Source organism: Euleptes europaea, chromosome 5, assembly GCF_029931775.1.
Source record: "Euleptes europaea isolate rEulEur1 chromosome 5, rEulEur1.hap1, whole genome shotgun sequence".
Taxonomy (NCBI): domain Eukaryota; kingdom Metazoa; phylum Chordata; class Lepidosauria; order Squamata; family Sphaerodactylidae; genus Euleptes; species Euleptes europaea.
In genome coordinates this window covers 48,109,079-48,133,193 of record NC_079316.1, presented here as the reverse complement: position 1 = coordinate 48,133,193, position 24,115 = coordinate 48,109,079, and the positions used below count along the sequence as shown (strand labels likewise).

At 41.7% G+C, this 24,115-nt stretch overlaps 2 protein-coding genes across 3 annotated transcripts in view; one reads left to right on the top strand and one right to left on the bottom strand.

The window, feature by feature from the left end:
• Positions 1-5,289, top strand: part of MAP3K13 (mitogen-activated protein kinase kinase kinase 13) — a 33,568-nt gene extending 28,279 nt beyond the window's left edge. For both annotated transcript variants that reach the window (XM_056849517.1, XM_056849518.1), the window contains exons 13-14: positions 1,266-1,563; positions 4,891-5,289. In XM_056849517.1, the coding sequence (XP_056705495.1) occupies positions 1,266-1,563; positions 4,891-4,992 (400 nt within the window). In that variant the 3' untranslated portion in view covers positions 4,993-5,289. The remainder of the gene's footprint in view (positions 1-1,265; positions 1,564-4,890) is intronic.
• Positions 5,290-13,368: 8,079 nt separating this feature from the next.
• On the bottom strand, positions 13,369-23,986 carry TMEM41A (transmembrane protein 41A). The gene is made up of 5 exons (XM_056849524.1): positions 23,886-23,986; positions 19,644-19,797; positions 18,193-18,354; positions 14,761-14,899; positions 13,369-13,597 (listed from the first exon to the last, which is right to left on the bottom strand). The coding sequence occupies exons 1-5, from the start codon at positions 23,984-23,986 to the stop codon at positions 13,374-13,376; spliced, it is 780 nt and encodes a 259-aa protein (XP_056705502.1). The 3' UTR covers positions 13,369-13,373.
• Positions 23,987-24,115: the final 129 nt, after the last annotated feature.

Here is a 24,115-nt window from a genome sequence, read left to right as displayed (position 1 = left end):
CCTAGACTTCCATAGCCTTCTCCTGTTAGCTTGAGTAAATGCTGTGTTGGCCTTTCAGTTGTCCTGGTTCCTTTAGTAGCGTATTCAGGCCTAAGCAGGACTTAAAAGTGGCATTTCGTACCATAAGGAAATGCTGAGCTTTTTAAGATCTGGCAAACATGGGTGCTAATAGAACAAGCCACCTTTGCCAGTTAAGCTTAGCAGCAACTGAAGAAAACCATATATGCTGTGAATTGTCCCCTGTCTGTAGCAAAATGAAAAAAAATGCTTGGAATGTGGAAAAGTGAAGAATGCAGGAGAAGCTAACCTGCCTTTCCTTTTCGTATGTTGTATTATCCCAACAGTAAAAGACCTGGGAAAGGGGGGTGGGAATAGGTATGCAGAATATCTCATGCCAGTTACATCTTCTAGCTTATCAGTATGCTTCTTGAACCAAAAGGAATATCAGCTAGGTGAAGGAGGCCACTAAAACACCAGTCTAAAGTTCAGAATTCATCATGAAAGGTTTTCATCCGTTTCAGTCGGTATATATTGCATAGAGAATCTTTCAGTATTTCTATTTGAGTGGTTGTGTCTACACATGGACAGAAAAATCCCATGTTTCCCTTATGTATGATATTGAACTATGCTGACTCTAGAGAGATGGTGTTGAACTCCCTGAAGAAATTGTTGCCAGATGATGGTAGAACGAACACTTTTGTGAAAACTGCTGTGAAACCCTTGTGTGCAGATCATCGTATGGAGGTTTTTGTTGTTGAAAGTACATGTCCTAAGAAGCCATGTTTATAACATCCATTTCAATATCATATACAATTTAAAAAAAAAATCAGGGTTAGTAGAAAAGGAGCACATTATTCTCTAGATTCCATACCTCTCTAGAATAGCTAAAACTCTTTTGCAGCTTTAATTTAAATTACCTATTTTTGGTCATGCATAGTATTGTGTAGAAACCTGGTGTACTGGGTACACTTCAAGAACCCTGACTAGCAAGTAAATAGCTTTCAGTCGAATAAAATATCTGGAGTAAAACCTAGATGAGATGTTCTGGAACATGAAACATTTTGCAAAGTTTATTTGGTTATACGTTTTTTTCTTAGAAGAATGGGAGCAAGATTGCTATGAAGGCAGTGTGTGGCAGATTTTGACCCATCACGATTTTAAGCCTGTCTGTATTACAGAAGCTTGGCCATCATCCTTGTGGCCCTACTCAGTTGCATGTAGATTTTAAGTCTGGTCAATATGACTAACCTGTTGTGGATTTGCAGGCCACATCGCTGCATCAGTAGCTGTCAGTCCTATTCAACTTTCAGCTCAGAAAACCTCTCTGTGTCTGATGGAGAGGAAGGGAATACCAGTGATCATTCCAACAGCCCAGATGAGCTGGCCAACCGGCGAAAAGATCAGCGGGCTGAGAAGCTGGATGAGATGATGTCACAGACTCCAGAAATCCCCATTGAGATCTCTACCCAGTCTGATGGGCTTTCAGATAAGGAGAGTGCTGTTCGCAGGGTGAAAACACAGATGTCACTGGGCAAGTTGTGTCCTGAGGAACATGGGTATGAGGTCAGTAATATCTCTTCAGCCTTTCTGTCATTAAAAAACAGTTGACAGCTAGGAAACTAAAGCTGTCAGTTGTATTTTACTTATATTTAATAGATTTATCCATTAATTCATCAGGATTCCAAAGGTTCCTTCTGTCTCGGAGGAGAACAAGCCTCTTTCATTAATATCAACTGTTTTAGACCTGAAATTTTCCTGATCACCTCTGTCCAAAGTAAAGTCATACCTAAAACAATCAGGAGCAATCACTCCTCCTGCCAAGACTTCTAAGTTCCCAGCCCTGAGGAGATTCAGAGGTGTTACGTAGCACTAGCTTAAAACAGACCTCCCCCCCCCCCAGGTTCTTAAACATGAATGAGAGGAAGCAGGCGAATCTGTCTTTGGTATCTACACAAATTTCTGTAAAAGGATGGCAGCTCTCAGATGCATTGCAGATACTGGGTTAGATTCTGCTTGCATCCTGCTGATGGAAGCAGATCATCCCCTTCCCCATCCCATTTTCCCAGTAGCCACTTTTGACATCCCCTCCCAAAAAGCTGTGCTGGGGTCAGGTAACCCAAATGGGAGTGGGGGAAGCCACTCAGGATGGGGGGGTGCCCTCTTATGCCAGTGGAAAGCTGGTAGGATGAAATCTGATAGGAAATCAGTCTAACAGGTGTACCTCCATGCACAGATTTTCCCCTGACACTGCAGATTCTTGCCTGCAGGAAACAACAGTTTTGATGTAATGTTTTGCCTTTTGGTCTCAGTTTCCCCAAGTGCTTTACTAAGCTCATAGCAGCACACCTCGAACACCAGAGGATTCACATGTACCTTTATCTTGAAATTTAATCTTCAGTCTTCTGTGCATTGGGACTGCACATGAGTAGGCCTGCCATGGAGAATTGTCAAGCTAAAAACCACTAGGAGGCACTGCAGGTTGGAGCTGATCTGAACTATTCCCGCATAAACAGTCATGTGCTCTGGTGCAGATATGCCCCTTCCCTCAATTCCTTCTTTGCTGATGGTGGAGTTGGTCAAGTTAGCATGTTATTCCTCTTTCAAGTACTATGTCTTGGCTTTTCCTACAAAGACCTGCAGGGAGTTTGAGGAGAAAAAGACTTTACTGAGTTCCAGCCTCGCTTAAGATGGTGCCAGCCTATGCCTTATTGGTCTACTTGAAAAAGTCTATTCCATTTAGAAAAGATTTTGCTCTGTTTGTTCGTTATGCATGTCCAAATAAAGGAAAGAAGGCTTATCCACAAACTCTGCCCAGGTGCATTGTTTGGACAATATAGTTTTGCTGTGCCCAGGCATAATCTTGCCCACTTGACATTCATGCTCATTAAAATGAGAGCACAAGCTTCTTTGGCAGCCTTAATCTACAGAGTCCCGCTGTTAGAAATACGCAGAGCTGTGACTTGGACTTTGGCCGACATGTTCATAAGACACTATGCATTGAACTTGCATACCAGAAAGGAAACACAGGTTGGCAAGGCAGTTCCTCACTCCCTATTCCAGTGAAATGTTGATGAGAGCTTCCTTTGACCCCCTGGTGAGTAGTTTGCTAGAATCCCAATGTGGGACTGCACAGAAGACCGAAGATGAAACCAGGGTTGCACTTAAACCTGTAACCGATGTTTATCGAGTGTCTTCTGTAAAGGCACACATTCCCTCCCTGCCACCTGCTGTGAGCTCTCTTTTCCAACTTCTGATGCTTGCAGCAGCTCAGGAGGAACTGAGGGTAAGGGATGCAGCTGCACCGGAGCACGTGTCCATTTAGGTAGGAAAAGTTCAGATAGGCTCTGACACACAGCGTCCCCTAGTGGTTTTTAGCTAGAGAAACTTCTGTGTGGCAGGCCTGCTCATGCACAGTCCCAGTGTGTGCCTGCACAGAAGACACTCAATGAACATCAATGTTACAGGTAAGGGCAACTCTGTTTTACTGACTAGGTCACCATTTCAGGTGAAAAGCTGCAGCATGTGTGAATTACTCTGTAGTGCGTTTGCTGTGAGTCTTCTGTCCTGTGCAATGCGTGAAGAATGCAAGAGTGCTATTGGACACACTGCAATAGGGATTTTTTTTCTGCTTTGGAAGACGCAGGGAAATACCACTAGCATGGCAGAGCTCTAATCCACATGAGGAAGTCAGGAGATCCTACATAATTTGCTTGTGTCCAGAATTTGGTAACAGAAAAAGCAATTAGAACTCTCTCCAGACATGATAGTTTCCCAGGGTTAGGAAAACGTTTAAAATTGTGGCTTCATATTTACAGTCCCAGGAGCTCTGTATTCTGTGACTTAACCATGGGCTGATTTACAGATCAACTTCTTGGGAATCTGAAGCCTAATTCTACCAAGCAGAGTTGAACATGCTACAAGTTAGCAGTCAGGATTAGAGCTAAAGCAAAATTGTGGGTTCCTCTCAGTAATAGGAGAACTAGAGTACCTGCAGATGAAGCAATTGATGTTGATCGGAAATCAGAGGAGCATGCCTGTTATCTTAGGTGCTGTGGAACACAGGCAGGACAATGCTGCTGCAGTCGTCTTGTTTGTGGGCTTCCTAGAGGCACCTGGTTGGCCACTGTGTGAACAGACTGCTAGACTTGATGGGCCTTGGTCTGATCCAGCAGGGCTTTTCTTATGTTCTTATGTAATTAATTCCTCAAGTCTGCTGAAGAATGTTATGTCATCTGAGTCTTTTCTTTGTCAGAAAAGTTCTTGGGATCCGGGGGCTCTTTTCTCAAAGACCTTATAGAATCATAGAGTTGGAAGGGACCATCAGAGTCATCTAGTCCAACCTCCACCACAATGCAAGAAATGCACAGCTACCTCCCCCCGACACCCCCAGTGACCCCTACTCCATGCCCCAAAGATGGCCAAGATGCCCTCCCTCTCATCATCTGCTTAAGGTCATAGAATCAGCATTGCTGACAGATGGCCATCTAACCTCTTCTTAAAAACCTCCAGGGAAGGAGAGCTTACCACCTCCTGAGGAAGCCTGTTCCACTGAGGAACCGCTCTAACTGTTAGAAAACTCCACCTAATGTCTAGACAGAAACTCTTTTGATTTAATTTCAACCCGTTGGTTCTGGTCTGACCTTCTGGGGGAACAGGAAACAACTTGGCACCCTCCTCTATATGACAGCCCTTCAAGTACCTGAAAATGGTTATTATATCACCTCTCAGTCCTCTGTCTTCCCCTCTTCAGGCTAAACATACCCAGACCTTGTATATGTCCTTTCATTATGCATTGAGGGGGGTGATGTATTTGTTTGACGCAGATGAAAATACCGACTGGAGATGCCCAAAAGTAATTTTGAAAGTTTTCCCCTGTACTTTGTGTTGCAGAATCCTGGGGAGTTTGGAGACTCTGGTGGTGACTCTTCTGACGGGGAGTGCTCTGATGCAACTGTGAGGACCAGTAAAGCTTGTAGTTCTGCAACCTGGTAATGGTGACCTCTGTTCCTCAGTCATTTTATCAGCTGGCGTTTTGATTCCCCTCAAGAACCCTCTTTCCACTTCTTCTCTGAGAAACTGCTTCTCCACCCCATCACCAAAATGATCTGCAATAACTTGAATCTTTGGAGAAATGTTCTGATGAATTGGTTTTTCTGTGAGCATTTCAATCAAGAATGGCAGGGATGTATTTTATTAAATAATTGAGCTACTGTACCATATTTTTGGCATTTTAACACTTTTTACTCTGAAGAGTGAATTGTATCATAGATAAAAATTTGTTGCAAAAAAAAATTAAGGCAACAGGCCTCTGAAAAAGAATAATCTTTTTGAGTCTTAGACTGCATGCATGGATAGGCTAGGATACGATGCTGCTGTTTTGGCATGGGACCAAGCCACATGGCCCGGAAGGAACAGGAAATAGAAGAGGTGAATTCAGAGACATGGTTTATATCCAGCGCAGTGGGTGAGGTAACCAGTGAATGAAGAGGAGCATTAGCGTAAGCTGCATAATTTTAAATAAGTTGTTCACCTTCCCAGAAATGGTTGGCAGCAAGGTGTTATCTAGTTACAGCACACCTGGCATGTGAGAGTGGGGGACTAATGGTGTTTGTAAATCAGCCTTCAGCAGTTGTGACATCTTGCAGCGATATTTCAGCTTCGGCTTCCCTCTAGCACTTTTCACCATTCTGCTACTGTGAGACCAGAAGATGCAGCACGGAGTGGCTGGCAAACAGACAGAAATGAAGGTGCTGTTGCTCGGTTACCTTCCTCTACTTTCGAACCTGCCTTTTTGTTTGCTTCCTTCAATTAAAAACAGATCGATCAAATTAGTGTTGAATGAGAACTCTCACACCAAGGAAAAAGCACATTCTGCACATCTTGAGAAATATCCTGGAGGAAGAAATTGGAGCTGTTCCTACAACAGTTGACATTTGCCAGTATACCGTAAAGGAGGATTGTACTTGGATGAAGTCAGGGGAACAGCCTTGCTTAGATAACACTACTATTCTTTTTCTAGAGCTGTTCTCTTATGGGAGTGCTGGCAACTTGGGGCTGATGCAAAGTAGTATTTGGAATAGAGATAAGTGGGAGAATGCCTTTCATTTTGGGTGTGAGAGAACCTAAGCCATATTTCCATAGTGATGGATTTTGGACCAGAAAGGGCCCAAGTCTGTTGCCTTTCCTAAGGGAATGGTATTTCACCTTCCCTCTTCATTACCTCATTCTTTCTAAGCAACTGTCTGGGGTTTAAAATCATGAATCTTTTAATTGGAATGTCCACAGGAGTGTACCCCCCAAAAGAACACTGAATCTGGTTTTATAGGCAAAGTGCTGTTCATGTGCTTATCTGTGTCCCCAAAGCATGGCCTGTGATGACTACATTCAGGCAAGGATGGAGCCTTGTGTGGAATGTAAGCTTGTATGTAGTAGGACCCATATTTAAGGTAGTGATTAGGAGTCACGCCTCCACACCCAAAATGAAGGGCAATGATGGCTTGTATGATGTGCTGCTGTTTGTTTACATATGATTTGAATTTTTAAATGTATCGCCTACTGGCAAAATGAAGGGAAATTGTTTCAGAGAACTGTATTGTATGTGTTAAATTATTCCATATTTTTAAAAAAATTGTAGCTGGACTACATGGATTTTAAGTTATGTCATTGTTATTTATTGTGATTGCTGTAGATTACTGGCAGGGCTTATTGTAGCACAATTTTTTGGTCCTTGCTCCATTGCCTCATGGCTCCTTATTGCAGGAGAAGCAGGGTGTTCTTTGCTGATGGGGTCTGATCTTCCACAGGCCACCGCATACGATAAGGCAAGGAGTAGTCCATCACAAGCAGGTTCAAGCTGTGCTGGGCTCCATGGGCATGGAATATAAAATGGACATCTTGACATGTTTCAGCCTCCTTACTGTTGTGCAGAACACTGTGTTGTGGCAGAGAATAACAAAAATGAGTCATGCTCTCCTGAAATAATACACTCTTTGCTAATGCCAGGAATACAACTAGTTACAGCTTAGCAGGATTATAGAAGGAAGATGAAAACTCTACCCACACCAGAGAAGTTGTCCCTGGCAGTTCGTGCCCTCAAGCATGTGGATAATCCACTTATTTGGGAGTCCCATTGATTGTTGATTGTTTTCACACCCTAATAAAACCATTCCATTAGTAATACAAGCTAGGCCAGTGGCTCTCAGAATGGGACCTGCTTGCAAATAACTTTCTTCCTCTTCAACATAGAAAACAAGAATCTCCTTTCCATTAACACTGAACAAGTTCATATTTTATTTTTTGTTTTTAGTGTTAATAAATACATAGCATTATTGAGAGAGACTGTATTTCATGGCCATTAAACTTCCCAAAGTCTCCTTTCCCAGCTCAGCCTTTTTCAGTTCTCTGACCTGGCAGCTAGGGTTACCAACCTCAAGGTGGGGCCCAAAATTCTCCTGGAATTATAACTGCTCATTGGGTTACAAAGTTCAGTTCCTTTGGAGGGTGGAAATAAGAGTGCTAGAGTGACTTCACATCCCTGCTGAGCTCCCTCCCCAAACTCCATCCTCCCTGGGCACTGCTCCCAAATCTCCAGGAACGTGACAAACTGTAGTTGGCAACACTACTTGTGACCTTCATGCAAACAAGTCAGGACCCACAGTTTGAGAATCCCTTGGTTAAGGAGAGGTGGACAAGACATTGCTGCATTTGTCATGCCCACCGCAGACATTTAACTCACATGCAATGTGATGCTTCTTTTTGGAAGCCTACTTGGCATGATGCAAGCTCTTACAACCTGATCTACACCCCATTCTTATTTGCCATTTTGGAGAATTGTGCTGCTTCGTTGTTCATTTTTGTGTTTTTAAATAAATATTCCTCTGTGGGGGATGATCTCTGAATACAATTTTGTGGAATCGGAATCCACGTTTCTGTGCGAATCCAAGAATCTCTGTTTCATTAATTAACTGCCTTTGGGAAGCAAGCATAGACTACTTGGCAATAAACTGAGGTTCTCCAGTGGCATGCTGATTCCAGTTTAACAGCCTATGATTAGTTGCCAGAATATAATTTCTAGCAAGGTTCCTTTTTTGAAATATGACAAAGCAAATGATGGTGTCAAGAATGACGAGCTATATGCTGTGTTTCCCACAGCAATCAGTTGGCTTTGTTAACTCAGTGACTACCCCAAACTTCCTTCTCTACAAGGAGTTTCATAGCAATATATCCTACCTTGCTGATAAGGAATTTTACAGCTAATTTGGAATTGCCAGCTCTGACAGAATTTTGGGGAAAATAATTTTATGTGATCATTTGAGATGTTAGGTATTGAGCCTGGAGTGTGATGCATATAATGTGTGTGCTTTGTCATTTAAGTACAACCTGTCCCCATAGCAAGCCTCTACAACTATTGAGAATATGTTGCATTAATGAATCTAATTCACACACATACCAAAAAGGAAACTACAGATGTTGGTAACTGTTTGATATTTGTGTGCATACTGCATCTGCAGTTGTCATGCTATAAAATGTAATAATACTTTGAAGGAATACCTGAAGGATTAAGGCATGTCTTGGCTAGTATCTCCACAGACACCCCCCAAAATGTATGTGTCCTGCATTTTCCTTTGAAACTTTAATAAAATAAGTCAGGATTTACCTTTAACATCCCCAAAGTGGTCAGGACATTGAACTAACAAAGCTAGTGAACCAGTTGATTTAAGAACACTGGTAACTAAGCAGTCAACTTATTTGTGAGGCTCCCTGATAAAGTCATACCCTAAATTCAACTTCAGAACTTTCCAAATTATTTGATATGTGAATTGTGCCATGGAGTACAAATAAATAATTCTTTAATATTTTTAAATAGGTTGAGCAGGCTGGTAGTTTTTTTTCTTTCAAAAAACTGAACTGAGACTTTAAGCAGTCTTGAGGCTTATTGCCAGCTGTTAATTTTTCCCCCCTTATGCTCTTACAACCTTTGTCGTCAGCCTTCTACAGTGGTGCATCCTTAAATGCACAAATGTATTTCTGTAAATCTATAAGATTTTAACTAATATAATCTTATGGCTGCAGAGGGATTAAAGTGGGAGGCAAATCAAGGCAAGTTTAGCACACTGGGAGTAAAAAAAACAGTGTTCAGCTAATTAAATCAAGAATTGGGCTTTACACTGTGTCCACTATGGCGATGCTGCTGAAAATGGCATCTCTGTAGTAAAGGGTCCCCTCCCTACTGTAATACATAAGAGCATTTGCCATCTGCTGCAGCATTTTCACATTGTGACTTTCCTGGCAGCCAGTCCATGTCATCAGGTGGGTGTTGAGGTAGTTTATCCTGGGATCATCATTGGTACAATGACAAAAATGCTATAGCAGTTCTGCCTCAAATAGGATAAAAAATACTAGTGTTAGAAGATGGAGGGTGATGAGGTTGGCTCTAAAATTCTGTTAGTTTAGAATATGTGTGAAGTGTGGTTTTTCTCTCTTCTTTGCCCATAGCACACAAGTGATGTTTTAAGATTTTCTCTATGTGTGAGGGCTAAACACTTTTAAATGTGGAAACAGACTCTCAGGTATTTGTTGATTTTGGGCTCCTTAAAAAGCCTGCTCTGTCATGAAGGTCCAATAAAAGGTACTTATGGTACTTATTTTCTGGGAACAGCACTCCAAATCATTAAATTTAAAAAATGTAAAAATTATGGGATTTGGTAATGGTGGTACTGAGACACACCCATTTCTCCCATTCCTTAGGCCCTATATTGACAGAAAATGTAGGAACCATAATTCGTTTACACATTTCTTTTGAGTTTGTGTTCAAGGAGCACAAGAAACATTTAGCACACCAATAAAAAAGGCACATTTTTATTGTAAGGTAGGAAAGTAGATCAGTTTTTAACTTTCTAATAGCGTTTTAGAGTCTTGAGTGGAACAGATTTTGTGCTGAACCATTTAGATGCAACTTTTAAAAGGAGTCTGTTTGATTTTTAAATGAAAGCCATAAACCAAACAGTCTCATTCAGATTATTAGACAGTATTGCCTGTGTGCAGTTATCAATGGTGAACCTTGCTGTGTGTTGTTTCATGTAAGGGCATTACAGTAATATAACTGGCTGACTGTGGACCTGCCATTAGCTGCACAACCATCTGCAACATGCAGTGCAAACCAGAGGTGATGCCTCTGGAGGCGAGTGGCTTCTTTGGGCTATCTTTATTATTCATACGATACCCTCTTAACTACTGGGACCAGCTACGGCACAATCAGTGTGATGGCAAATCATTGTTGGGGATTAATGGTTTTACATGTCAAATGATCATTTCATCTCCTATGATGTCTTCTCTCCCTTTTTTCCCTATTCTATGGCTTCCTGAGGTAAACTTGACTTTTTTTTTTTTTTTGTACTGAACAGTGTATAACAATTGGGAACAAGACTGACTATCCAAACAAACAGATGCATGGAATAAAAGCCAGTGTACCTCATATGCTTGCAGGCTTTTGTGTTTAATTTGTACATAACACTAAAAAGATGGAAGTAAGTGGTATGTATGGTAAATTACTTGGGCTGTTGGATGAACTCTGCATTTCCAGAGAAGATTCTCATTTCAGTACCGTTGTGAAAACAGAAATTTTATAATTAATCATATCCTGGAAGGTGGTAACAGAATGATGAAAATGACACCCCAGACAGTGATGATTAACCTGGAATCCATGTTATCCTGATACATTGGGTTTTGCCTCCTTCAAATTGGGTATGTAATCATGCCACTTTCTAGTTGTTGCTCTCCCTAGGCATTCTGTGTTTGTAGACCAGTCTAATGCTGGAAAGGCTCTGTGTTTTAATGGCTTCTTTCTTTAGTAGCCTTGATACTGAAAGTCATTCTGACAAAGGCAGATACAACTAGCTATAACTGCTGACACAGACAGTCTGGAAGACCTGCCTTTGCTTACTTGTGGGGATGGATTCTGCTTGATGTGAAGATAGTGAGGGCTCCAAAACCACAAAGTTCAGCAAAGTATATAACAATGGTTCCCTGACTGCATATATATAAAGAGATCTCAAATCTTTTCTACGATATGTTCATGGTTTCCAGTACAAAGCAAACCTGTGTACAGCATTTACAGAAAGCAAAGTTCTCCTTTTTTCCATGTGTGGGGAGAAAATACGTAAGCGATAGATGCAGTATGTTTACTAAGCTTCCATTAAACAGACATTTTATGCTAAGTTTCACATTCATTTATCTTGTAAGAACAGTTTCCATGTTAACACATGTGATAAGGCACTTGATAAGGGCACACAATTACTACTTAATTCAAGCCACAGACATTTTCCTTTGTCTTTCCTCCATTCCAAGTCAGACAGTATAATTATCAGAATAGTCCTTGATATTCTACCTGCCAAATGGTTTCAAAGCTCCATGTTCTAAGGACAAATGACCTCAGTTAGTTCCCCACAGGAAGCAAGACCACCCAAGCTGAAGCTCTTGAAATACTGTCGAAGGCTTTCACGGTCAGAGTTCATTGGTTCTTGTAGGTTATCCGGGCTGTGTAACCGTGGTCTTGGAATTTTCTTTCCTGACGTTTCGCCAGCAACTGTGGCAGGCATCTTCAGAGGATTAACACTGAAGGACAGAGAGACACTGTCCTTCAGTGTTAATCCTCTGAAGATGCCTGCCACAGTTGCTGGCGAAACGTCAGGAAAGAAAATTCCAAGACCACGGTTACACAGCCCGGATAACCTACAAGAACCTCTTGAAATACTGCCTTAATTCACTGAGGTGATAAACTGAGTTGAACCAAATCACTTCATACTGGAGATGACAATGTTTTTCCACACTTCACAGTTCTCTCCACAGCAAAAAGGGGCCTAATGTTGTTTTCTTGCTGACACTTCGTTTTCTACAGAAGGAAGTTTTTTTTAAAATAAGGAAAACGTTCAATTACATACATACACCACCTCAGTGAGAATTAGGATGTTGCCAAAGATTTGATTAGAAAAGGTTTGAACAAAATAATGTAATAAAAGGTAAAGATCTCAAATGTGATAACTGGTTCATTCAAAGATATTCCTATGTTTGAAGCAATGATTCCTCCACTGAAACAGCCACGTCTCAGCCCTACCATGCCTGTTCTTCAAGAATGACAGAATTCAAAATCTCTGTGTTAGTACTCTTCTGCACACAGTGTAGCATACAACAGAAACTGAGATTGTGAATAGACTTTCCGCCTTCGCTTTTCTCATACCTCCACTTTGTGTGTGTGTGTTAAGTGCCGTCAAGTCGTTTCCGACTCATGGCGATCCTATGAATCAATGTCCTCCAAAGTGTCCTTAACAGCCTTGCTCAGATCTTGCAAATTGAGGGCCGTGGCTTCCTTTATAGAGTCAATCCATCTCTTGTTGGGTCTTCCTCTTTTCCTGCTCCACTTTGGGCCCTGTCAAAATTTTATAACAGAATTTCCCACGATCCATACTGACATAGAAAAACAAGTGGCTGGCCTCCTCAAAGTTACCATGGTTGGGTCGTTAAAGACATGAGCCTATCATCCCTTCGCCTTCCTAGCTGATTATGTGCATCACTTCAATTATTTTGGAATCACATGTAGGATCTGCAGCTAGCAGGACGGGCTTCCCACTTCCCCCTAGCCACATAACAGAGGAGGAGAACATATAAGAAATGGAAGTACCACTCTGGCAGCAGCTGCTGGCCTCTTCTATTAAGCAAATGCATTTGTTGGCACAGTAAGCACCTGGTTGCTGCCGTGACAATATCTGGACTCTGCCAAAATCTTTTTCCAGTGTACAAGGAAAAGCAAGCAGCTGCCTGGTCCTACAAATCTATCCAGTCCTCCCCCCGCACCAAAGTTCTGGAATACTTAACGGGGGGGGGGGGGGGAGGAAATGGTGCACCACAGTCATATTCGTCAGTCATATTTCCCCATTAGAAGAGGAACAAGTAAATGAGTTGTGCTTTTGTCCTGTCCACACATTCTCTGGGATAAGAGTTGTAACTATCAGCACTTGCAATTTGCTTTATTAGGTACTCTCCATGCAGATAGCAGCCTGAAGACATACCAATGCTTCCAGGCAGCTGCTGCCATTCAAAATTCCTGAAGGCTTGCAGCGTCTCTGTGGCTCAGATGATTTCCCATTCTCATAAGAAGATTTCTGGTTCCAAAAAGCACCAAAGAAAGCACCAAAGAAAAATGCAACTTGTCAGGCTCTTCAAAAAAAGACATCATTTAAGAATAATTGCTGTCTGCCACCTATTATTGAGAGAAGATGCCCAAGTCAATGTTAGGTGCTTTAGAAAAAAACAAAACAACCAGTAGAAAAAAGAATTGCACCTTCCCCGTAAGATTCTCAGTATCTGTCCTAGTCTATTTAATTGAGCTTCCATCCATTGAGCACATGAACACTCTTGTCGCTTTTGTCCAGGTTCAGATGCTTTTGACTGAATTTCTTAATGATAGTTCCAGGAATTAATGCCATCATGGCTATAGCCAGCATCTTGAGTAAAGTGCTCCAGGAGAAAATGGCATCAAGGGAGTTGATCTGTGAAAGGATTGAGCCTGTCTGAACACAGATGAAGTTGTATGGCATAAGACCTGCAAGAAAGGGGGAACAAATACTTGAATTAGAAAGATTTTGCACCTCACAAACTCACCTTGGCCATGTGTCAAGGAGGTCTGCCTGCCTACACAGAGACTGACCAATAAATAAAGTTCTGAAACTTATTTACGGCTGAAGACTACAATGCATAAGGTAAGAAGGGCTTGAATGTGCAGATGCCAGTGGAACATTGGTTCTTGTAGGTTATCCGGGCTGTGTAACCGTGGTCTTGGTATTTTCTTTCCTGACGTTTCGCCAACAGCTGTGCCAGGCATCTTCAGAGGAGTAACAGCTTTTGGCCTGTCCACACATTCTCTGGGATAAGAGTTGTAACTATCAGCACTTGCACAAAAGCACAACAGTGTCTCTCAGTGTCAAGTGTGTAGGAAGAGTAATATATAGTCAGAAAGGGGTTGGGTTGAGCTGAATCATTGTCCTGCAAAAAGTATCAAAGGTAATGTGCTAATCATTGTCCTGTAAGTATCAAAGTAATGTGCTAATTTGGGTGTGGTATGTTAATATGGAACCATTGTATCCTGAAGTGATCTGTTAATGTGTGAAATACAAAGCTAATCTGCATGGCTATTGTTGACTTCAGGATACAATGGTTCTGAGGTTAGTCAAGAACACTGTACCTGCAGCAGATGAGTACTTCCTACTGTGAGGGAAGTTCACATTGCATGGACTTTATACTCTCTTTGTCTTCCATTTTTATAGTAAAATATGTATGGGTAAGCTGTGCTTCTCTCTGGCTCTTTTCACCTGTAGAGCTCCCTGAGGCAGGAAAGTAGAAGAGCCTATAGAACAGTAACGGAGTTAATCTTCCTTGGCAATTTGGACATTAACTCTGTGTTTCACCTATCTATGTTTCTCACTGCTTTAACCGTGACCAATGGAACTGGTAAGAAATTAAACATTTCAGGGGTTCCCAGCAACTGCACAAGCCTCCAGTGACAAACTGCATTTCAGATTCCACGCTATGGCTAGAACATACTACTATCAAACCTGTGTGCCCAGGATGGCCATGCAGTGGAATTGCATGCAGATGGCCCAAGCATGCACTCTACCACGCCATGGCTAACAAGAGGGAGCAGAACAACATTAGCATTGTCTGGCCAATATTTTTACACCCAGCCCCCTTTTGCCTCTCTTGGCTTACCTAAGAAAACAGAGAAGAAAAACTGAGTCACAGGGATGTTCAGGATGGGAGATGTGAGATTCAGAAACCAATTTGGGGACATAGGGAACAGCCTCAGAAACAACAAGAAGAAAAACAAGGAACTTCTGTTCTCTTCCACCTGCACAAACAAAAAGTCAGACTCAGCTAAATTGCTTCCCCCTTAGTTTTATTTTTCAATTTTTTTTACAAAGTTTTCATTACAACAAATCTTCTGTGTGGTATTTAAGATACTTTAACATGGCTTCAATGGAAATAAAGACTCCTGATTTAAGGAGTAAACTATGTCTGCATTCAGACTTCATGAACAAAGACAATAATGAGCAAGGAAATCCTTGGTCTCACATATGGAGGTGAGATTGAAGACTTCCTGGTTTGGGAAGAAAACAGTTTGTTATGACAACTGACTCGGGTGCCTTAATAAGTTGTGGCTTGTTTCTTGCTTACAAACAAGAATTCTAACCCTGATTTAGAATCCTGATTTGTGTGTGTGCATGTGGGCGGGACCAAACTGGGGGTGCCTGAGGTCAAGGGCTTCCTGGCATGTGCTCATCATGAACAAAACAGTGTATTACACATGAATGTGGCCTATATGAATGAATATGCTACACACACGATAAACTGAAAAGAAAGAGTAAAGGAATTAAGACCCCCCCATAATACAATCAAGCAAAATCTCTAACAAATGAGATTGCCAAAGTTTTCCCCTTATACCCGTTGTGGCTGAAAAGAGGGGATTCTGAACAGATGGTCTGATTGCAGGCTGTCAGCCCGCAGTTCTATTAGTGGCGCCTCTAGCATGCACATTCTGTAGATGGTAATCCTCTATATCTACCCTCAAGAATCGCTGAGGGCAGCATATCATACCTTAACAAAGTGAAAATCCTTCTATGATCAGGGTTATCTAAATGCTTTACATAAGGCATCAAAGCTACCTTATTTAACATAAAGTATAGAAAAAATATATCCTCATGTTGAACAAGGTAACAAGAAAACAACAACGTGATAGCTTATTAAACAACCTGGCTATATTTGGCACTATGCATTTTCACATAAGCACCACATAAGCAACAGTGGAGAACATACAACGTTAAAGCTATATGTTCTCAAGAGCAGTTGCACTTCAATTACAGAAAAAGGGCGCCATTACACACTTCTCTGAGGGCATGCTAGAAGCGCCCCTGTTTAATTATATTGTTCAGTTCATGGAGACGAATTGATGAAGCATTAACCCATGTGGGAGTGTGAAACAGATGTACTAAACTAGCTGCGCTGTTTGGGTTCTCCAAGCTGTCTGAATCTCTCAACGCTGATTCCTCAAGTCAGTCCAAGAACAGAAACTTCCACATGTCAAGCAACAGACTGCTACAGACTACAGCCTATTTTACCACTCTTTTTCTGTAAGCGCAACTGCTCTTGAGAGCATATAGCTTTAACAAGTTTTATGTACTCCACTGTTGCTTATTGAGTTGCTTAAGTGGTGTTTATGTGAGAATGAATAGTGGCAAATATAGCCAAGTTGTTTAATAAGCTATCACATTGTTGTTTTCTTGTTACCTTATTTAACATGCCTAGATCATAAAGGAAGCTCTTAACTCTGTTCAAATCATGCTGCCTTTCAACATCCAGAACCCTCGGTTTAGCTATAGCCTTTGCCTAAGCATAGTCCCTTGTCAGGAGAAATTGATTTGATAGACCATAATATCTCAGTTTTTCCTCCATCATCCTCTGCCATGGAGAAACAAAGGAGTCCAATAATAAATTTTAAACCACGCATTCCAGAAATGCATACTGAAGTTTTAACATATGAGAAAAAAAATTGCCGGGTCAGGTGGAGGAGTAGTGTGGATGAAAGAATTGTTTGGCTCGGGTCCCTTAAATGAAATCGTTTTAAAATTCCTAGATGCGGAGAATATGGACATATATTGTCGAAACTTTCACGGTCAGAGTTCATCAGTTCTTGTAGGTTATCCGGGCTGTGTGACCGTGGTCTTGGTATTTTCTTTCCTGACGTTTCGCCAGCAGCTGTGGCAGGCATCTTCAGAGGAGTAACACTGAAGGTCTGTGTTACTCCTCTGAAGATGCCTGCCACGGCTGCTGGCGAAACATCAGGAAAGAAAATACCAAGACCACAGTCACACAGCCCGGATAACCTACAAGAACCGAATATGGACATATGTTTAGATGGTTATGAACAAATAATAAGTGAATTACAGGAGGTGATCATCAGGACAAATACCATTCCTAAAAGAAGAACTAATGGGCACTCCAAACCCTGGTTTGATAGTGAATGTAGAAAAGCTAAGAGGGCTCTTAGTGCCACTTATGTTAAATATAGATGTAATGATGGTGAGGCCTTAGTAGGGGAAATAAAAAACTACAATTACAATATAAATCCCTCATTCGTAGAAAGAAAAAAGAAGCTATGGCATTAGCCTGGAAACAACTAAACCAGGCAACAATGGATAAAAACTCCTTGCTATTCTGGCATCTGACATCAAGCTGCTTAAACAGATCCCTTATGATGACTAATATTATTTTACCCCGAAGCTTGGGGAAACTATTTTAGGCACCTTTACACTAGTTCTGAGAGGCTAGCCTCTGACTATAGGGGTATTGAAAACTTGCCAAACTGGCCCCCGGTTGTGCCTGTAGAGGTGAGGAATCTTACTGAGACCCTAAGGAGTGGTAAGGCTCCTGGTATTGACTTAACCCCCTCCCTCCCAAGCATGCCCTTTCTGGTGCAGAAACATCCCCTCATGGCTGTTTCAGCACTTGAAAAGCTATGTGTGTGTGGGGGGGAGCAAGAGCTGCTGGGGTCGCTGCACACCCAGTTGAGATTGGGGCCTCACAGCGATTTAAAAAAACAACTGCAACAGCTTCTAAAATGGCATCAGTGGCCACAGAATCGGCTGTGGCTGCCGTCATGTTTAGTTTGGTTCTCAGAGGGATGAAACTGGAGAAGTTAACTCCTCATTGTTGCCTACCGGCTAGAGACCTGAGCCAGCTTAGTAAATCCCTCATTCTGCACAGTAAAACCAAGGGCCTGAGGGGTTGTTTTACAACAATTTGGTAATTGCAATGGAGTAGAATGGTATATTTAATCAACCGACTGAAACAAAGGTGGGTAAGAAGTAACTGATTTACTTGCCATGATTAGAAACTACTGTGTTTGGTGTTTTGTTGCAGGCAAAGCAGCCTTTAAATTCCTCTCTTGCTGCAACCTACATCATGACCACACTTTCAACTCTAAGTATACGTCTTCCTGGAAAGATATTTTTCCAGGAAGATAAAACTACAGCCCATAAATTTTAATATTTGGGTGCAGGCGGCAATAGTCAGGACATTATGCTTACTTTGTTATTAAATATTCATGTAGTGACTGAAAGCCAGTTGTGATAGGGGCCTTCTTACCTTTCTTTGAAGCACAGCTACTTTATCAGGAAAATAGTTGATGACAAATTGTTTTCCGAAGATGTTGGACAGTCCATAGCAACAAGTAGCACCCACTGAAGTCAAGGCACAGCACAGTGGGAGACCCATCCAAGGTCCAAAGAGAGCCCCAGCAAGGATGTTCTGTTAGAGAAAACTAGACAATGATCCAGCCCATAACAAACTGTGAGGAAAGCACGAAGGACTCCGTGAATCATAACAACAGTTCTGCCTGATCAGACCACAGTGCACAAAACCTGTTTTTCACAGTCAACCAGATACTTCTGGGAACCCCACACACAGGGCAGCAGGTAATAGCTCCCACTGCTGCTTGCTACCCAGCACTAGAATTCAGAGGCATTTTTCCAAAAATGGAAGTTCCACTCAGCGTCTTGCCCTGTCCTCCGTGAATTTGCATAATCTTGTAAATCCCTCCAAACCCGAGGCCACCACCACAACCTGTGAATTCCTTAAATTGTATTTATGCATTGTATTTGTTACATTTTTATCTGGCCCCTCCTCTAGTGAACTCAAGGTGGTGTGCACTGCCCTCCTTCCTTTTTATCCTAACAGGGTAGATTAGGCTAACAGATTGAGCAACTGTCTCAGTCACCCAGTGATTTTCATGGCAGGGTAGGCATTTGAACCTTGGTCTCCCCAATCCTAGTTAAACACGTTAACCCCTGCACTAGAGTCTAAAGATCCTTTTAAAAAAAGTTTTATTGAAATATGCAGAATATTACAGAATATGTCAAAGTATATAAAGTATACAAAAATATAATATACAAAAAGAAAAAAGTGAAGAAAAAAAGAAAAAGTGAGCTATAAAATAACACAGAAACCGACTTCCAACTCTCCTCATACAGAACAGATTATTATATAGCTTATTTCTTTTGTGAATAACTGATTTAATCTATTTTTACTTTAATTTATTTTACTCCTTTTAAAAGGAGTTTTGGAGGGATGGCAGCATGGTACAGCCCGATCTCGTCAGATCTCAGAAGCTAAGCAGGGTCAGCCCTGGGTTAGTATTTGGATGGGAGACCATCCAAGGAATACCAGGGTTACTATGCAGAGGAAGGCACTGGCAAACCACCTCTGTTAGTCTCTTGCTATGAAAACCCCATAAGGGGTCGCCTTAAGTCGGCTGCGACTTGACGGCACTTCACACACACAAAAGGAGTTTTAGGACAATAGTGGAAAATCTGAGATGATCTGCACACCTTTAAAATTACACATAACCAGGTCCTAGAATGAGTTCTATTAAAATAGTAGCAAGATCACATTTATAGATGAGCGATAACCCAGTTCAGGATGTTACTGGGCAAGTCTTCCAGACCTAAGAACAACAGGGACAGAGGAGCAGATCGGTGTCTAATTCGACAGCAAGCTGCAAAGCTAGCATCTTGAAGGTTTGCAGATTGTATACATACCAGAAAGCTTGAACCAGGGATGGCGAAGCACTGCTTATACAGGTAGGCACTGCAGAACAGCAGCAGCACATATGCATAGTGCTCTCTGTTATAGTATTGTAGAAACTGTGCAAGCTCTTGGAGTTCTTCTAGGTCTGAAGGAAACTTTAGTAGCCTGATAAATAAAGAGGGCCGTCAGTTCAGAAGTAAAAAAATCATATGCTGCAAGTAAAGTATTTATTCTATAGATAAGATCAACAGATAATAATAAGGTATGACAAGAAGAAATGATAGAGTACCTTTCCGGATTAAAAGGTTTATTGCAACATGGGCTTTCAAATGACAATAAACAGTTATGTTTCAGAGGTGGGACAGCACTTGCCCTCTTGTTACAAACCTAATATGCCTACCCTTCTAGAATAAAGTTAAAGAGAACTATCACCCTAAGATTCAGTTTATCCTTTTCTGGACAGTAAATTAACTATTACTGTATCACTTCAGTATCACTATAAGACAGATGAAGGGTGGTATCCTTCATTGTATCACTATAAGACAGATGAAGGAAGGTTGTGTTAGTAACCTGACAAGTGAGCAATTACGGAATAGCTTAGTTTATACATCATTGTGCTAGCCAGGGTAGATTACAACACCAGAGCTGGAAATACTTGAAAAGACACCCACGGAGAGTTACAGCACTAATTAGAAACAAAGTTGTAAACAGAGATGTTGGTCCACACAAAATCCAAAAACAAGATCAAAATCTGTGTAACGCCTTTTATTAGGACCAACCAAATTGATAGAAAACTTTGCACACAAGCTTTCAAGCTTAACAGAACATCAAGTTGGAAGTTACAAAATTTTAAAAATAGAGGGGTGGGAAGCAGATTTTTCAGGCAATGGTGTTACAACCCAATCTTACAAACATCTTCAGTGAAGTAATGCAGGCACAGAACTTTACTGCAGGTGTTAGGTTACTGCACATTCTCTAGGAACAGGCATTGTGTCTACACATTGGAAATACAGAAACAGCAGCGCTCCAACCATGTTCCTCTCAAATGCCAAATGAGACACATTGTTCTATTGCAGGCTGAGAGCAAATGGCAACATTGTTGTTGTTTTTTGCTGTCAAGTCACAGCTGACTTTTGGTGACCTCGTAGGGTTTTCAAAGCAAGAGATGGTTCAGAGGTGGTTTGCTATTTCCTGCCTCCATGTCACGCCCCGGTATTCCTTGGAGGTCTCCCATCCAAATACTAGCCAGGGTCAGGGCTGATAGTGAGTGACTGACCCAAGGTTACCCAGCAAGTTTCCATGGTACGAGTGGGGATTTGACCATCTGTGGGGCTGTGGCTCAATGGTAGAGCATCTGCTTGGCATACAGAAGGTCCCAGGTTCAATCCCTGGCATCTTCAGTTAAAGGGACTAGGCAAGTAGCTGATGTGAAAGACCTCTGCCTGAGACCTTGGAGAGCCGCTGCCAGTCTGAGTAGACAATACTGACTTTGATGGACCAAGGGTCTGATTCAGTATAAGGCAGCTTCATGTGACACTTTAACCACTACACCACACTGGCTCTCTTTATGTTATATATATTATATATGTGGTAATGTTTAAGATAAACGTCAGGTGGATGTGCAAGGTATAACATCAATGAAAGCCAAATTTGGCAGTTTTATTCTGTGCTGTGTAAAGTCTTTCCCCAGGTTTGCCAAGACAATTCAATTACAATCCTCCCCCTGGAGAAGCAGGAAGGATGTAGCACTCTTGAAATTGGGAGACAGCAGGGAATCGTTGCTTCCGTTGCAGGAGCAAAGTTCCACTGTTTCCTTCAACCAGCTGAAAAATCCGTAAGGCAGATGGGTCTATGCAGTCAGATCCTTCTGGCTCTTACTTACATTTCCCTTCTCTTCAAAGGGTGGGAGATCAGTGACATAGTCCTTAGCAACCCCCAAGGAGATAGAATAGTGGAGTTTATGATAAAAACAAATAGCAATAAACTGGAAACATACAATCATTCAGCACAATTGTTCATCTTAGTGGAAAGCCATTAAAAAACAACAACACTAAACAGACTGACTTCTTGACCTGAATTCTGACAGAATTCAGTCTATACATAAAGAACTTAAAGTTCAGGAAATGTGTTTGCTACTCATCCTAAAAACAATCATGTACCTCGTACTGTTACAGTCCTTTCTTTAGCTGCGGTCATATTCACTCATTGTTCATTCATTGCTTGAGTTCAACAAGCCAGCTAGATATGTTCCAAGCAGAAAATAGGAACTTAGTATTTACTCTGTGGCCTCATGCTATCACAGAGCCATTTGGATAAAGGGAAAAGATACAACATATCAGTAGAACAATGATGCCAGTTAGTCAAATATTGTGTAGTAAGATTAAAACAGCAAGCTACGAGTTAAATTATTAGTGCAGTGTACGTTAATTAATCAAATACATTAAAGCAGCGTGAGATTTTATTCTGGAAGAATTCTAATGCAAAAGGTAAATTATAACTTAGGCTGCATTTTTTACAGTGCTCAGAATTGCTCTATGAAATTGATGAATGGCACTCTATGAAATCCATCAATTCTTACCCACGAAAATTTTAATGGTTCACTTTCAACACTCAAAATCTTTTGACTAAACAAGCAGCTATTCACCTTAAAAAATACAGCCTTAGCACAAAACACTTGCTGCATTAGGAACTGTGTCGAGTATTGCAGCGAATGCAATTCTGGTACCTGAGAGGTGAGATGGGCTACTGCTTAGCTTTGATTTTGTGGCAAAGACAGACTGCTGGTTTTACAACTGTTTAAAATCTATGAGGACTTTGAATAGCTGTTCTGAATATAATCTAAAATCAAAGGAAACGAAAAACAGATCAATTACACTCTCCACACTGAAGTGTCAAAAAACTATTGACACAAATTGGGCAAGTGAATCATTCTGAATATGCTATATCAATTTCCTGGGAAGACTCAGATCTTTATGTTTTGAGAAAACTACTTTTCTTCCTTTTATCTTGCTTTTAGAGCAAAGGCTATTTTCTGAAACAAGCATTTCACAAGTGTGGTGCTCTTTATTAAATACTGTTGCATGGTAAACTCACCATTACAAGTTTATGAGTGCATGAGTACGCACTCATTTGAAATAAGCATCAGGGTACCCATGACTGAAGACTGGAGCTGTTCATTATTGAATTCATCCAAGCACGAGAATTTGGGAGTCAGCATCAGACAACATTGGCCCTTACATGCCTACATGCTGCAATCTTTCTGCTGCCACAAGAAGACTCAAATAAACCAACAGTGTCTTGCAGGCCGCACAAGAATGATTTTACTGATTGATTGCAGTGTTAGTGTGTTGCAGCAAAAACAAAAATGAATTTCTGGGCCTCTTAAAGACTAATTAATACATTGTAAAGCCTTTGCAGTTTCACAGGAAATCTGTTAGGCTTTGGGGTGGCCCAAGACTCTTTTTGGGGAGAACGTTTATCGGTACTCGTAGGGGGCGTCAAAAAACTTCTGCTTAAATTGTTTAATTTCACTTCAAAAGCTTCTCACGAGGGGGTTTCATAATAAGGTTGCCAACACTCGCTTTGGATTATGCTTGCGACAGCACAGCTTCCTAGAGGCCCCTGGTTGGCCACTGAGTGAACAGACTGCTGGACTTGATGGGCCTGGGTCTGATCCAGCAGGGCTTTTCTTGCGTTCTTATGTTCGGCGCACCGACCTTGCCAAGGGCAGCACTCGGTTTCGGCTGGGGATGTCTTTTAGAATCGCAGGTGCCCTCTCAGCCAAACCCTAGCGCACCTTCTACTCTTGAGTAACGAAAGAGCAAAAAGGAGACCTAGCGAGCCGTGCCGAGGTTCAGGAGGGAAAGCTGTAATAAGAATGTAATGATTGTATTTTGAATTTTTCTTTTTTAAAATTTTTTTTTATAGATATATTATTCCTATTATGTAGTTCTTTATATTGTTATACTTTTGTTGGTTTCATCTTTTGTTGTTTGCATTGTGTTTTTTTCTTTTTGTTTAAAATTTTAATTAAAATTTCAAAAAAGAAAAGGAAAGGAAAGCGCACTTTGCACTCGCCGGTCCTGACCAGGCAGCGGCCCTCCCGGGGACGATTTCATCATGACGCCGATCCAGGGCCAAGAAGCGGCCGGTGGGACTTCAGGCTCGTCGGATCGGGCTTGCTCCTCGGCCCCACCTTTCCAACCCGCTCTCAACCCAGCTCTGAAGCGCGCTCCGTGCGAACAGCCACTCACCCACTTCCCGCGCGGGGCTCTCCGGGCAGCCGCGCCGACAACCAATACAGGCCCGCCGTAGCTGTCCCCAAAACCAACAGGAACCCGACGAGCGGCCGCATGGCTGAGCCGCCACTCTGGTCGCTGGCAGGGACTGAAGGCAACGTGGAACGACCTGCGAGCTCGAGAGCAAAGGACCCGAAATCACGTGACACACACACACACACACACACACACACGTAGAACTCCCC